Genomic DNA, 17,394 nt, shown 5'->3' on the forward strand with positions numbered 1-17,394 from the left:
GAGTTTAATTTAGGGAGTGAATAAGTTCTAGGTCAAGCATCAAATGATAATCCCTTCATGTAAAAATTATCCTCGAAATCATTTCAACTTCAGTATACACAAGCTGAAGTGCCTCAGGGCAGCCCACAGCAGTATCTCTAACAACATTTCATAGTAAAATTTTTTTAAATTTTACATGGCATATACTTTTCGGGTAGCATGACTAGTTTTGATGCACTAGCTTCTCTCCTGTTCTGAAATTTCTCTTGGTCAAACACATGCAGATAGATAAATGGTAAAATAATGAAATGTATTGACAGTTTGACACTTCATCTTTGTAAGAATTCACACTACTGATAAACTCACAAAAGTTTACCCAGTATATATAAATATTTTTACAGCATGGTTCAAAATAGTGAAACTAAGGAAACAACCTAAATTCCCATAAACTTAAAAAATCAACCTAATAAAAAATATAGTCATTCAGGCCGGGCGCAGTGACTCACGACTGTAATCCCAGCACTGTGGGGGGCTGAGGCAGGTGGATCACCTGAGGTTAGGAGTTCAAGACCAGGCTGGCCAATATGGCAAAACTGTTTCTACTAAAAATATAAAAATTAGCCAAGTGTGGTGGTGGGCGTCTGTTATCCCAGCTACTTGGGAGGCTGAGGCAGGAGAATCACTTGAACCCTGAAGGAGGAGGCTGCAGTGAGCCGAGATCTCGCCACTGCACTCCAGCCTAGGAGACAGAGCGAGATTCTGTCTCAACAAAAAAAAAAAGCAATATATATATATATATACACATACACATACACACACACACATGCACACACACACACACACACACACACAGAGAAAGAGCCATTTAGTATAACGAAGCTATTAAGAATGAGATATTATAAATGTATTAAATATACAGAAGTGGAAAAACTTAATACATATTTTAAGTGAAAAAGCAATATGAAAAATCAGCCTTGTAATATGATTTCATTATAATAAAATTTTCTGTTAAGGATAAATAAGAAACCCTTAATAATGATCTACTTAAGACAGAAGGACTGGGGGTATTTGAAGGAGAAAAGGGAACTCGCATTTATTCATTTTTTACTTTGTATAGTACTTTACTAAGAGTAACAACAATTATAAAAATAGCTGAACAAAGATAACAACAATAGAAAAACTAATAAAACAATAAGCATAAATCAGCACTGTCACAGATAAACTAAGATATACTGTTACCCTATTTATGAGACCTTATTATCTTCAGTTTATACATGAGAAAATTGAGCCTTGGAAAGGTTTAACTCTCAGCCCAGTGCAGTGGCTCCACCTGTAATCCCAGCACTTTGGGAGGCCGAGGCAGGCAGATCACTTGAGCCCAGGAGTTTGAGACTAGCCTGAGCAACACAATGAGACCCCGTTTCTACAGAAAATACAAGAATTAGCTGAGTGTGGTGACATGTGCCTGTAGTCCCAGCTACTCCCAGGCTAAGGTGGGAGGATCCCTTGAGCCCAGGAGGCAGAGGTTGCAGTGAGCCAAGATCGCAACACTGCACTCCGGCCTGGACAACAGAGCAAGACTCTGCCTCAATAAATAAATAAAAATATTTTTAAAAGATTTTTTTAAAAGGTTTAACTCTCAAGACAGTGTTTCTGTAAACTATACTGCATCTCTTCATGAAATGAGTAAGGACATCTCTTAACGAGCGAAGTCAGTACTCACTGAATAAATGTGAAGAAAGAAGTAAAATTTACAGAACAGATTGAAAGCAGTAGTTAATTCATTAATTTAGGAGGTTGTTGATAAACTAGCAAAGTCTGTAAATGATGAACTTGTACAGTTATTGGTGATAAACTAGCAAAGTTTGTAAATGGTAAATCTGTGAAATTACTGGACAATTATTATATTATTATACCTTTCTGCCCAGGTATAGAAAGAGAGGCGGCTTCCTAGCACCTTTGAGTAACCCATATCTCATTAATTATATATTTGACATATGGCTTGAAACAGAATAAGGTAAATAAGTTGGACATAAACCTCTGAAAAATTGTTTTAAAGCATCAACAATACACAAACTAAAAAAATAAGGAATTTTGCTTCTCATTTGTAATTTATTAAGCATCACTGGTAGGTCTTGTTTTCCAAAGATGGATAAGTCATGGTCAGAAGGGTTTTTATAAATTTTTTTTTAAAAAAGATATGCTTATTCAAGCATAGAAATACAATTTATATTTTAAAGTGAATTCTTCCTTAAAAGTTTCAATGCAGAATTTCTGCCTGAAAGATAACAGTTTTCTCAAATAGTTCGAGGAGAGTACCTTTCAAATATGGAATCAGTCTTGCATCCCAACAATAAATCACACTTGGGCATGGTATATAATTCTTTTAACACACTGCTGAATTGTATTTGCTAATATTTTGTTAAAGATATTTGCATCTAAATGCATGAGGAATATTTATCTTAAACTTTCTTTGAATGGTCCTTGTCAGGTTTTTCTATCAGCATAACACTGACCTCCAAAAGGGGTCTTATACTCTAAGGTCCTGAGGTCCCTAGCTGGTCTACCTTATACTCTCCACCTTTTGGGTTCTTCTAATGTTTGTTTTATATATAATGTCCAGAATCTTTAGCTGTACTTCACAGAGAACAGGGAGAAATGAGTCTATTCCATCTTGTCTCAGAAACGGAATATATTAATACTTGTTAATTCAATAAAATATTTGATTTTAAATTATACTGTTTTATTTTCGATTTTGCCACTTCCGGCTGTAATGAAAGCTAACCCAGTCATTTGTCCTTTTCACAATTCTTCCCCAAAATATATAGCTTCATTTAAAAAAAAAGTACAAAGTTTAATTCAATTTTAAAAGTTCTAACTCTGAAACAGTAAACTGACTACAGCTGTTATTTCTGCTAATCAGAACACAATTATTTACTATTTTGTAATAACAGGATTTGTTGCTCTAGCAGCCAGGAATGCTGTCACACCTTCAGGGTTTGCATCAGCTGAAGAAAGCATACCAGTCCAAGGCCATGTCCTTCAGGGGTAGTCCATGTCCACGGACTAGTAGAGGTAGGTGTATAAAGGTTTAGACACTTTGATCCAATGTAGGACACTTCTCAAGAGCCATTTCTGCTACAGAGCTCCCAGTGGAATCAACTGAGGCTGATGGGACAACTTTACAAATCCTATTTCCCTCCCTTCCCTTCTACAGGTGTTGATCTCAAAAGAAATCCCTAACAAATATCTGCACAATAAACTCAATCTTGGTATTTACTCCTTGAGAAATTCAACCAGTGACAGTAAGGCAATTCAGTCTTAGGGAAATTATAAGTAAAAACTAAGGTGTTGAATATAATGGATGCTAGCACATATCCCAGTGATACATGCGACATTAAATCTCCCAGATACTTTGTCAAACAGGATATTACTATACAATAATTACCTCTGGGGGGATGTAGATAAAAAGGAAAAATTATACACTATTAATAGGAATGTAAATCAGTATAATCTTTGTGGAAAACAGTACGTCGATTTCTCAGAACTACCATTTCATCCTGCAATACCACTACTGGGTATCTACCCAAAGGAAAAAAAATCATTATATCAAAAAGATACCTGTATTCATATGTTTATCACAGCTCTATTCCCAATACCAAAGTCATAGAATCAATCTTGCTGTCCATTAACACAGGACTGAATAAAGCAAATGTGGTATGTGTATACACATATGTATATATGTATATATGTATGTGTATGCATGTATATACATATATAAAATCTTATCTTCTGCAGCAACATGAATGGAACGGGAGATCATTATGCTAAGTGAAAAAACTCAGAAAGCCCAATACCACATGTTCTCACTTACAAGTGGAAGCTAAACCATGAGTACACATGGACATACAGAGTGGAATAATACATTGCAGACTACAAAAGGTGGGAGGGTGGGAAGGGGGTGAGGGTTGAAAAGTTGCCTATTGGGTCCAATGTTCACTATTTGGGTGATGGGTTCACTAGATGGGTACTTCACCACAATGCAATATATGCATGTAAGTAATCTGCACCTTATCTCCTAAATATATAAAAACAAACAAAAAATGTTTAATGAAGAAATAGTATTTTAAAATAATGACCTCTGGGAGGTAGAGAAAGGATGGACTTGGGTGGTAAAAGAACGCTTTGGCTTTATCTGTAATATGCTATTATTTGTTTTACAAAGAATATATTTGTGCTTCACTTCTAAGGGTTTTTGTTTGTTTTCTTTTTTTTTTTTTTTAGTTTAAAAAAAAAACTAAAACCAAAAACTTGGCCAAAATGTTATTAATTCTGGGTAACAGAACAAAAGTGATTATTAGTTTCTTCTTTGTGTTTTCAAATTTCTCCAAAGAAATAAATAATGAAGTATTTACTTTCACTGCCACCACATCTGTCATCATGGGAACCCTTTTTGCTTTTCCCTATACATTTGTTCATCTTCGGGTTGCTACAAGTACTGACAGATAAAAATTTCTAAGGGCGAATTTCCCGTTATTTTCTTACTAATCTTACCAACTTCCAGGGCTATTATTCAGCCTGCTCATCAGTATCATTTTTTATCAGTTAAAATACTGACAGAATTCTACACCAGTTAAGTTCTGCTTCCCTGAAGCCCCAGAATGCCTACCCCATTCAACCCTTCCCCATGATACAGCACAGCAGAGGACCCCCAAGAACTCCACTCCAGATCTATGTGTGCCATCAGTTCTGACCAGGCCATACTAGCTGCTGGATATTTTTAACATCACTCCAGTCAATCCTTCCCTCAAACCTACATAAAAATGCAGGCAGTTCTTGCACTACTAGATTTTACTACAACTCCTGTAATATAAAACAAAATATGAAGTGACTGCATAATCAGCATTAAACAGAATTTCCAGAGGGTATGTTCAAAACTCCTGCTGACTTTTGCTTGTAGCAGAATACAGATAAATACAGAATAATATAAACAAGTTATGTCACGTTAGAAATCATCCACTACAAAATGTCTTTCTATAAAAGAAAGTAGTTTGCAGACATCCTTTAAATATAACTGCATAAGCCCCACATTACAAGGGTTTCCATTTAGTATTCTAATATTAAATTAGCATATGGATTGTAACCTTTATCATAATTACATCACAATTGTGTTGAATTTGTCTTTTATGCCTTAAAGAATGTCACCATAGACAAAATGTTACCAAGTAATATTTAATGAGCTCTATGTAATTTTATAGTTCCTGAAAAATATTTCTAAAATATTTATATATTCCAATACATAAGACTCTTACCTCAGCTCTTTTCAGCATTTCCCATTTATTCAATATTTTCATGGCAAATACTTTATCTGCATTTTTAAGTTTTACTACGGCAACCTAGAAAAGATATAGGAAATATAAATTTTAAAAGAATGACAAATAATTTTTTTCAGTCATCCATTTTCCTTTTTCCTCTCTGTAAAAAAAAAAATACCAATTATCAATTATATCAATGCAGTTCAAATTCTAAGATCCTAAATTAAATAATGTTGTCAGATGAAAAAGTTAGTGAACATGTGCCAAACTAACAACTATATTTGTGAATACTGTATTAGTTGGTATTTGGGAACACTGTATTAGTTCGTAATTATACATTATATCCCCCTTTCCAAGTTTTCTGCCCTGGAATTTAAACTCAATATCTACTATCACTAAGAAACTGAACAAAATGTTCAACAGGAAAGAACTAGAGCTTATTAAATAATGCATGCAAAATTCCAACACCATGTTACAAGGAAGGCCAGCTGCCAAAACAAATATGTTCTGAGAGGATCAAACAATATGAAATAAACTGAAAACGATCCTATTTTTCATATCACATACTCTTACATACTATACCATAACCCCCAACCACATACTATACCATAATCCCCAAACCACATACACACATATACATACGCATAGAGAGCAATTAAAACTGACAATTTCACAAAAACTAAACTTTACACATTCCTTCCAAAAAGAAAAAAAAGGAACATTTGTAGGGAGACCCCCTGAAACTATCGCTATGGAATAAAAGATGAAATGCTCCTGATTATTGTAAATACAAAATTGCATGCAGGATTGTGTAAAGACAATGCCAGGTTGGACTGCCAGAATGAGCCAAGAGCGCATGATGTGCTTCCCCCTGCAGAGAGCCTATGAATGGACGTGCAGTCAGGGAGGTTTCACATCACCAAGATTCCTGTCCCAGAAAAGCAGATGTTCATAGCTCTGGGAATAGAATGAGACCCTTGTGGAGAGCCTATAAACGGATGCATGCGGGGGTGCCTGTCCATATGGATAAGACAGGGCTATAAACACCCTCATCTTGCCACGGCTCTTCTAGACCTCTTTAGGGTTAAGGCATACTCCTTTCTGAGAATTTCTGGTCTAACCGGTTGTCTAGCTTCACGTCCTGTTTCTATGGATTGTTGGTAACCAGCTTTTGCTACAACTGTTACTGCTGATTAAAATATCTTGCTAATCATAGGTTATGGAAAGACTGTGTTTCTGTTTTAAGGCTCTGTTAGAAATTACTGATGCACACACTATATTGTAAATTCCTATCTCCGTATACTGTGCTTCTGCATACAGATGTTATGTTAAAGAATTACTTCACCCCCATGTGACCATCTCACCTCATAATCAAATGACCCTAAATCCCTCACTAACCTCCTCCTGCCCTGACTAAACTTAATAATAAATGCTGGTATATCCAGTGCATTGGTGGCATCACGGGACCAGAAGGCAGTGACGCCCCTGGACCCAGCTTTCACTATCTTGTGTGTGTCTCTTATTTCTCGACCTGCCGATCTGCCTGGGAACAAAGAGAGAGCCCCGTTGCATTGTGGGTTGCTGGCCAGATCCCTCAATAAACATTTATTTCTGTATTTTACATTTCAATTGTGAATCAAAAACTATCAAATACAATAAATAAAATCCCTTTCTCACTCTCAACAAATTGATTACGTTTCTATTTCTATCTCTCTGCTTCAGTTTAACCAGATAATCTATAAGGGCTTTCACCCCACTGGATTTGCCATAGGCCAGAGGCTAGCCTACAAAAGAGGAAAACAAAGGTTGAAGGAGGATGCTTCCAGTTACTGGGGGTGGGTGGGGAGGAAGAGAAATGCTACCCTAATACGCAGAAAGGGAGGTCAAACTATATACAGCAGATATTCAAACTGCTGTTCAATGGGATATTTCCAAAAATAGAGTATAGGTTTAAATTCAAGTGCAAAAAAAAAAAAAAATAGCAAATGTGCATATCAAGGTTATTTAATAAATTTATATTTGGATCAGACTGCAATAAAAATAACATGACCATATAATTACAGTAAGTGTATGAATACTAAATATTTCTTGGTAATTGTTATAAGTGGTTATAATGACTGATTATAGTTTTTCATCAATTAAAATGGTGAGAAAGAAAAGGAAGTATCTCAATTTCAAACACAATCACTTTAGTCTTCAGTCATATCTGGAGAAATGATGGGTCAATTAAATTGTTCTCTCAATGGAATCATACTTAAAAAGGGCTTTAATAAAGAATAAGGAAAAACCTGAAACATTGTTTCACTAAGATCTCTGAAAGGGTGAACACACCACCTGAGCTACTGCTTAGACTCAAAAATCAAACCCTGCACAATTGGGAGTGCACATGGACAGACGGACAGGAGCACTGAGCTATACAAGATTAAATTTAGGGTGGGGAAAACACACAGAACGCTAACACTTACACCCTCTTATTCTGATTGAGGGAAGAATAGCTGAAAGACTCCAAAACTTAGGTATCTTCCCCTCCTAAGGTCACAATGTGAGAAAAGTACTAGCAGTACTCTACAATTCACCAGTTTTCTATAAATATGTACCTGATGATAACTACTAACAAAAAGTAGTGGTAGTAGTAATACCCACCCAATACTACTAGTATAAATCTAATAGAAGGAGGAGTGTGTTCTAAATGCCAGGCACTATGGTAAGAGTTTTACACAGGTAAATCCCTTATCTGCAATTCTAAAAGACAAAAGGTTTTCATAACTCATTTGGCAGCATATAGTGACATCAGGCTATTAATATTCTTGCTTTTTAATCTCACTTAGTATAAAAACAAACATGCTTCATTGAAGAAATGTGAATGTATCTGTTTATGAAGTGCTGCTCTAAACCCTAATGGGAATGTTACATAAAATAGAGTATACTAACTAAATTATCTTTCTAAAATCCAAAAATACTGGAACCAAAACAACTTCTGGAATATACAACTGTGCAGTAGGAATAATGATGATGCCTAATATTTATTGAACACTCAAACACTTAGCTAGCATTTATTGTGGCTGTTTTGGGGAGTGGTGATAGCATGGATTCTGAAGTCAGACTACTTGGGTTTGAATCCTAGTTTTGTCATTAGCTGTACAACTCTCGGCAAAAAACTTAACTTTTCAATACTTCAGTGTCCTCGTCATGATAACGGGGTTAATAACAATACTTATTATCATTGTGGTAAAGATTTTACAAATTAATACAAGTATAATCCTTGTACTTGGGATTGCTGACCACTAATTATTAAGGTATTGTGGTGTAACTGATCAGGGCCAAGATGAGACCCACTCTACACACCCGTGCAGTCATCAGGGCTGCCATGCTGCTGCAGAGTGAAAAATATTTTCAAGTTTTTCAAGGGTCTGGCACTTAGTAAGCATTCAATAAGTGTTAGCTATGATTATGTGCCAGGCATTACACTAAGCATGTTATAGCCCAATCTCTTCACTGCCAACTCTACCTCTAATATGTGGCAAAGAATACAACTCTCAATTTCTTCAGTTTCTTTAACTACCAAAATAAAAAACCTTTCATCTCTTTAATGTCTAACTTTCTATAATTTTAGACTTATGAAAAATATATTTACATACAAATATGGATAGAAATACCCTCAACTGAATATATCTACATACAAATAAAAACTAAGCCACAATATTCACCAGTATGGTTTTCAATAGTAAAATATTGAAATGAACTTAAACATTCTAAATGGTCAATTTGACTAAATGTGGTATCTCACAGTATGACAGAAAATTACTCATACACTTTAAAAAATTACTGAGGAATGTTAATAGGGAAAAGTTCACAGTATAAACAAATAAGTTTATTAAAGTGTGTACACTGTGACTTTTTTCTCTCTATATATATATACACACACACATAAAATATGTACTATAAATTTCTATGCTTTATGTATATTAACAGAAGAATCAAAAGATCAGGTATTTCTAGGTGATGCAATTTCTACTTGCTTTTCTACATTTTCTATATAAAACACATAAAATCTGAAGCATGGAATGAGATAGTATGGGATACCACATCACATCCTGGTCATGAAATGACCGCTAATTGTCGAGGTATTGTGGTGTAACTGATCAGGGCTAAAATGAAGCTACATTTTAGCTTGTGTGTGGTCATCAGGAATGCCATGCTGCTGCAGGGTGGAAAACATTTTCAAAGCTATCTTATAACAGTTTCATGAGCTACCTAAAATATTTTCTGGAATAAGGTGAGTGTGGTGAAATAAATGTCAGTTCAGGAAATATTCTTGAATTATCGAATTGGTAAATGATGAGAAAAGATATGAAGTAATATCTTTTCAAAGTAATAAAATACAATCAAACTGATCTTGCTTTTCTCCTTTAACACTGCAAGTCATATTCATATTCATTTCAGTAGCTAAAAATCAAGAAGAGGAGGATTTTCTTAGAACTCTAACCTCAGGTCCTGTATTTTCAAGAACCATAGCTAACATATAAGAGTGTAGTATGTTAAAATGTCCTTTCTTGTTTAGCTTGATCAAAATTAAAAGTACATTTAGTATGAACTGCAAGACTACAGTTTAACACAGAACAGACATATTTTTAAAAACATTAGCAATGTCTTGAAAGACTTCATAGTAAAAACATGATGTTAGAAAACCTGTAATAATAATAATTCAAGAATTATTTCTGTAAACACTACAGAAGCTAGTGTTTTTTAGTCATTTGAAGCTACAAACTAGTTACAAATTGCAGTTACAGAATTTTATGTTCATTCTTAAGTTACAGGTTGTAGAAAACAGAAACAGTTGCCATGGACTTCTATAAATCTAGTCTTCCTGCATATAGCAAGAATTCATTCATCATACCTCCTCTGGTCCAACCCATTCCAAGCTACCATTATATCTTGCCTGAGACCGGGCGCCATGGCTCATGTCTGTAATCCCAGCACTATGGGAGGCCAAGGTGGGTGGATCACCTGAGGTCAGGAGTTTGAGACCAGTCTGGCCAGCATAGTGAAACCCCATCTCTACTAAAAACACAAAAATTGGCCGGGTGTGGTGGTGGGCGCCTGCAGTCCCAGCTACTAGGGAAGCTGAGGCAGGAGAACTGCTTGAACCCAGGACACGGAGGTTGCGGTGAGCTGAGATAGTGCCACTGCACTTCAGCTCGGGCTGAAGTGAGTGAGACTGCCTCAAAAAACAAACAAACAAAAGAAAATCTTGCCTGGATTGTCCTACCTGACCTCTCTACTTCTGTCCTCTCATCCCACAATCTATCCTCAACACTGAAGCTACAGTTGATCCTCTTGAAATGTAGCTCAGATCATGACACTCCTCTGCTCCACAGCTTCCAATGGTTTCCCATCTCTCTCCAAGTAAAAGTCAAAATCCTTACTATGCCTTCTGGGGCCAACATGTTCTGGCCCTCCACCTTCCCTGACTTCATGCTACTCTCCCCCTGGTTCACTCTGCTCCAGCTATAATGATCACCTTGCTCAATCCCAACTAGCCTTTGTACTTGTTGATCCCTAGGCCTGGAATATTCTAGCCCCACAAAGCCACACAGCTTTCTCTCTCACTCCTTCAATGAAATGTCATTTTACCCCTTGACACTTTCTAACCCATTTCTTTGTTTCCCTTTCCCATTAGTTGTTAACATTATGAACTATGTATTCTATTTATATATTTTGTTCATTGTTTGCTTCATTCACTACAATATAAGCTAACGAGGGCAGGGATTTTTTTTTCCTATTTGTTCACTGGTACACACCTAGTAATTGGGAATCTATAGGTACTCAGTAAACATTAGCTAAATTAATGATGAATGACTGGGAATCTGTGGGTATATATCCATGCAAAGTTTACGGCATCAATATTCTCAGCTGCAAGTATACAACTAAACTGACACTAAAACTCAAAAATAAGGTATTATGACAAAAGAGATACAACTGTGTATTTTGTGATTAAACATCTATCAGCTTATCCCAGCTCATTCCGTTCTCTTAAGAGGCATCGAAGTCCTGACTTCACAAGTTGGCCTTTATTATCTTTTGTCTGTTGCTGCTCACTACTTACTTTTTCACCTTTTAATTTCCCCCACATATCATCTACTATCATTTATGATTAATAATAATAAAATAACAAAAAATAACTCTTATTTATAGAAAGCTTATTCTGTGCCTAGCACTGGGCTAAGCATATTACATATATTACCCCCCATTTAATCCTTATACCAATCTAAAGCAGATTCTATAATCCCCACTTAAATTAGTAAACTAATGTTTGGAGAAGTTAATTAACTTACTCATAGTGACAAAATGAGTAAGTAATAGAACCAGAATATGTATCTGGCTATCTGATAAGAGAGCTAGTATACTTTTACTACTCTAAGTACTGAATAGTTCTATAGGTACTGAGGAGTTCTTCCGATTCATCATACCTGTAATTCTGATACCTATTGACACATTAATGGTCATCATTACAAAATGTGTAGAAATCGCTGTATTTTTCTGAGTGACCAATTTGTGTTCAAAATATTTATTAAAAATGGGGGAGGAAACTAATTATGTTTAATAAGCAAACTAAAAACACTACAAAGAGTTTATTAAACCAGCTAGAGATATCCTTTCTATAGAGACACAATTTATATATTCAGTAGTAACAGTCAAAATACTTTAAAATTGGGACAGCATGGGCATCAACCAATCAGAACAAACACTGGCTATAAAATACAGTATGCCCACACCAGTTTGCCCCTACAGACTGAAGACTAGCACCATCAAAGGTGAATCATGCAATATAGCTTCTTACTCCCCCATGAACGCCAGGACAGCCAGAGTAAAAGATTTTTTAAAGAAGAATGAATGGCTAAAGGTAATTCTCCCTTCAGACCCTAGAACTGGATTATGCAGACACGTAAGGGCCTAGTTATAGTAATTAGAGGAAGCAAGCTAATTAAAAGCTTTTGACACCTGAAGCAGGGGTAGCAGGCCAAAGCAGCAAGCTTTCACAACAAGCTCTGAAGCCCAGAAGCCTTGAAGCTGCCGGAGCAAGGCTGGAGCAGGCAGAAGCGGTGAGCCACCAGGAAACTGTTGACAGGCAACACCCAGGGCGTAAGTTAAAGGTTTTCCTGAAAGCAAAAAGGAAAACCCAGCGTTAAGTTAAGCAGTAACTAACACAATTGAGTTGTAGAGAGAAGGTTCATAACTCACTGAGCTGCTGAATTTCAATTGTATCTTACTGTTTCCCACGATTTATGCATTTCTTACAAGAGTTATATAAATGATGCATTTATTTTCATGGTTTCTTTTTTTTTTTAAGAAAGAGCATAACTGACAGAAATGCTCCTATCAAATATTCACGCAGAGGTAAGCCTATCCACTGGGCCTATATATCTATTGAAAAATTCCTGGTAGAAGACAAAACGTCTTGAAGGAAATGATTATCTCTCTAGGGTCTCTTCATTTCTAAACCTACCAGTTCATAAACACTACAGGGTATGTAAGCCCAGCAGAGATATTTTCATCAGGAATGAATAAGCAGTAAAGCTCATAATCCAGCCAATACTACTTTTCTATACAAAATTAATTGTTTTGAAATAACAGTTAATTACCAGCAAACTGTTGCTTTTATTTCACATATTTTAATCAATACACACATAGAGCAAGAACATACCAAAAAAAAAAAAATTTTAAGAAGACACCTCACACTAAATTCCAAATATTATCAGTCATGCGTCAAGTGCTCTGACTTGATCCTGGAGGTTTAAATGGCACAGACCTATGACCAGGCAGGACTTGATTGACTGCTGGACTGCTATCTGCTGCCACCATCTCCCCAGCCCTGTACCCCATTCTTTAATTCTTCCAAGCATCAGGACAGTAGAGCAAATTTGGCTGTCCTTAACTAACTGCCTTACATATCCTAATGAGCAACTACAAGTAATTTTTCAATTCCCTGTCTTTTTTTTTCAGTCTCTTTAATGAAAAAAAGTCATGTTTTATATTTATATATATGTATATAAATATATATGGATATATATAAAGATATATATGTAAGGAATATATATATTACACATATACAAATATATATATTCTTTAAGTCTTTTTATTGTTGCTTTTCATTTCCATAGCTCAATCTCAGCTGAGCCCTCAAATCTACCTGCAGTCCTGACATTAATTCTGTCACTCTCAACAGAACTTTATCAGTCTTCTAAAATGTCCTGTACCACCCTGCCACCACAAACTATCCCAATCCTGTCCTATCTACTCTTCACCAGCGATTAATGACCTGGTTGCCTACTTTATAGATAACAGACCTTTTACATTCCCTCATGCCAACTCTAAATGTTTTTGTGCTTCCATACCTCTTTTCCTTTTGAACCCTACTACTTTTCAGGTGTAACTGTATCATTTGAGATCTTGATCCCAGACCCTCTCCTTCCTTCCTTCCTTCCCTTCCTGTCCTTATTCCATTAAAAATTTCTCTCCTGCTTTCAATCCCCCTTTCTCCTGTATATCAATCGAAAAACTTTTCCAAGACCATTCCCCATCCAAGAACAAAAATATAAACAAAAACGTCACTCCCATTTTACCTTTTCCTCAAGGAACTGATACCATATCCCTTTCCACAACACATTTCTCCAAAAAGCACATTTTGAAAGAGTAGTACATGCTTGCTTTTTCCACTTGCTCATCATTTGTTTGCTTCTCAACCTCTTTCAAACACCTATTTCAAACTAATTTCAATTTCACTCTACTAGACAGAAATTATTCTTTCAAAGTTCAATAACAACTTTCTAATTTCCAAATAAATTGTTCTCAATTCTCACCTGCTTTACCCTTTCTTCATTACTGGACACTGCTGACAATTAATACACTTCTCTAATTTTTCTTTTGCTGTAACCTGTTAAATATTTTTCCCCAAGGATCTCTACTTCACCTTTTTTACACCTCCTCTCCTTCCTGACCTATATTATCTATTCCAAAGCCTCAGTTAATACCAATATGCTGGCAACTCCTAAATCCCTATCTCTTACTATCTATGCCTTTATTTCTAGTTGCCTACTGGTCATCTCTCTAGCGTGTTCAGCAAATGTTAAATTTAAGAAGTCAAAAATCTGTATACCAAACTCACTCAAGTGCAAATCTCATTATCTATAAATTACATACCTTTAACTTATCATTAACATTCAAAGTTGACTTTTTTGAATCTGTTTCTCCCACCCACCCTCCTTTCCCACTACCACTGACCTAATTCAAGGACTCATTATTTCAACTGAAAAATGATAATAGGCTCTTTTTTTTAAAACACATTACTATATGCTATACATTATGCTAACTGCTGAGAACACAAAGCTGAATAAAAAGTTTGGTGGGCTCAGAAAACAATACTCCAAAATGAAGGACTCAGCAGCATTAGACACAGAAGTTTTTCTTTGACCTTCTCCTGCTCTCTCAGTCCCATTCTCTCCCAAGGTAAGCCATAGAAACTAGAATCCCTCTTCTCTAGGTCTTAGAAACTAGAACTTCCCTTTCCTCAAAGCCAGCCATAAAACCTAAAAATATTACTCTAGTTTTCCCTCAGCCTTTCGGTATAAAAACTGGCTACAAAGAAATTATTGCCAGGCAATGTGGCTCATGCTTATAATCTCAGCACTTTGAGAGGCTGAAGAGGGAAGATTACTGGAGCCCAGGAGTTCGAGACCAGCCAGGGCAACACAGGAAGACCCTATCTCTACAACAACAACAACAAAAAAATAAAATAAAATTAATTAGCCAGGGATAGTGGTGCATGCCTGTGATCTCAGCTACTTGGTAGGCTGAGATGGGAGCGTGGTCAAGACTGCAGTGAGCTGTGATTGCACCACTGCACTCCAGCCTGGGTGACAGAATGAGACCCTGTCTTAAGAAAAATGGCTGGGCACGGTGGCTCATGCCTGTAATCCCAGCACTTTGGTAGGCTGAAGAGGGCAGATCACCTGAAGTTAAGAGTTCAAGACCAGCCTGGCCAACTTGATGAAACCGTCTCTACTAAAACTACAAAAAAATTGGGCAGGCACCTGTAGTGCCAGCTACTCGGGAGGCTGAGGCATGAGAATGGCTTGAACCCAGGAGGCTGAGGTTGCAGTGAGCCAAGATCACACCACTGTACTCCAGCCTGGGGGACACAGTAAGACTGTCTGAAACAAAGAAATAACAACCAAAAAAAACTATCAGATTTTACCTGTTTCATTGTAGGTCATCAGACCCCCATTCCAGAGAGGGTCCTGCCCCATACCTGGAAGGAAGGAATGCTGCACAGAGAGGCCAAGAAGACTTTAGATAGACAGGCCTTGCTGGGTTTCCCCACTCAGTCTGTTAGCATGAGATCATACCCTTTTTCTTCTCCAATCACTTTGGACACAGCTGTCTATACTTTATTGAACCTAAGCATAAAAATGGGCAATTTCCCCTGTATTTTGGGGTCTTCCTCAGACAGGTGCCCATGGATACATGTTAAATAAATTTGTATACCTTTTCTCCTATTAATCTGCCTTTTGTAAGTTAAGTTTTCAGCAAACTTTCAGAGAGCCAAAGGTTGGATCAATAATAAGGGTTGGACTCTTGGCCCCCAAAAGTTCTTGCCTCCCAAATTCTCACAGTCCAGTGTGGGAAAACACACCTAAACAGTAGTACACAGACAGTACCATAACAGTACTACAGGGAAAGGAGGAGTAAAAATCAGTGTCCTATAAAAAAGTAAAGAAGACACATCCTTGACCCCAAAGTGGGAGTAGAGGAGGAAAGTGTATAGTATGTGAATATGTATGTTAAAAGTTTTTTAAATGAAGTGGCTGACAACTGAGTCTTACATAGTGAACTCCAGAAAAAGGGGACTGAAATGGATGTGACTGAGGACAGGGGATAGTTTGGGAAGTAGGGACAGCATAAGCAAGGCACAGAGGCAGGAAATATGTGTGGGGGAGAAGATACGCAGGAAATTAAGCAGTTTTCTTTCCTAGGAACATAAAGAACACAATAGGGAGTAGCAAGAAATGGTGTTGAAGGGTCCAAAGAGTAGAGAAGCTTGTATGTCATGTTAACAAACTAGAACCTTAAAAATACAGGTAACAAGGGAACCACTCTGTGTAGATAGTTTTAGCTAGATCACTATAGCAGCTCTGTGAAGAATGGTTTTAAGGCAGAGAAAGACATTGGAAAGTTATAGCAGTAATTGAGGTGAGAGGATCTAACTAAGAAAAAGAGGAAGAAACTGAAGAAATACTGAGGATATTAAATAAAAGTTGGTGACTGGCCAGATATGGAGACTAGAGAGTGAGAAATCCAGCACCTCCCTTTGTCCCCTTCTCTATCCAGTCCTTCCTCAGCACTATCACTATTACCTTTCTAGAAGAGTTCTAATTACACCACTACAGAGGGTCTCCAACTTACAATGGTTCAACGTAAGATTTTTCAATGTTTCGACTTTACAGATGGTGCAAAAACAACATGTATTCAATAGAAAGCCATATGAGACTCTTCAGGATGCTGGTCAGTTGCAGTGAGCCACAGCTCTCACTCACTCAAGAGAGCAAACAACCGATACTCTACACTGTACAAATGTTCTGAGCACATTTAAGGTAGGATAGGCTATGGTAGGTAGGTTATGATGGTTAGGTATATCAAATGCATCTTCAAGACTTATTTTTAACTTACAGTGGGTTCACTGGGACATAACCCTTTCAAAAGACAGGTGGCATCTGTACTCTGCTTTTTTGTATTTTTGTTTTTATTTAATTTATGAAATTTTTGTATTCGGCTTATTAATAGTTTACAGGACTCCGAGTCCTGCAGAATAAAGGTCCTTAGCATGCCATACCAAGCCATTCACTGCTTTGCCCAAATGATGTTTCTTTTTTTTTTTTTTTGAGACGAATTTTTGCTCTTGTTGCCCAGACTGGAGTGCAATGGTGCAGTCTCAGCTCACTGCAACCTCTGCCTCTCAGGTTCAAGCAATTCTCCTGCCTCAGCCTCCCAAGTAGCTGGGATTACAGGTGCATGCCACCACGCCTGGCTAATTTTGTATTTT

The 17,394-nt window shown here is 36.8% G+C and overlaps 1 protein-coding gene across 27 annotated transcripts in view; it reads right to left on the reverse strand.

The window, feature by feature from the left end:
- LOC105478710 (CDC42 binding protein kinase alpha) overlaps positions 1 to 17,394 on the reverse strand; it is a 330,193-nt gene that overhangs the window by 217,397 nt on the left and 95,402 nt on the right. For 26 of the 27 annotated variants that reach the window (XR_011614991.1, XR_011615009.1, XM_011736411.3 and 23 more), the window contains one exon: positions 5,292 to 5,375. Coding sequence is in view for 25 of the 27 variants with exons in the window: in XM_011736411.3 (XP_011734713.1) it covers positions 5,292 to 5,375 (84 nt within the window). In the remaining 2 variants the exon portion in view is untranslated. Of the gene's footprint in view, positions 1 to 5,291; positions 5,376 to 12,296; positions 12,455 to 17,394 lie in introns of all 27 variants that reach the window. The other variant, XM_071081569.1, reaches the window with a different exon arrangement.

The sequence above is a fragment of the Macaca nemestrina genome, chromosome 1 (assembly GCF_043159975.1).
Source record: "Macaca nemestrina isolate mMacNem1 chromosome 1, mMacNem.hap1, whole genome shotgun sequence".
Taxonomy (NCBI): Eukaryota; Metazoa; Chordata; class Mammalia; order Primates; family Cercopithecidae; genus Macaca; species Macaca nemestrina.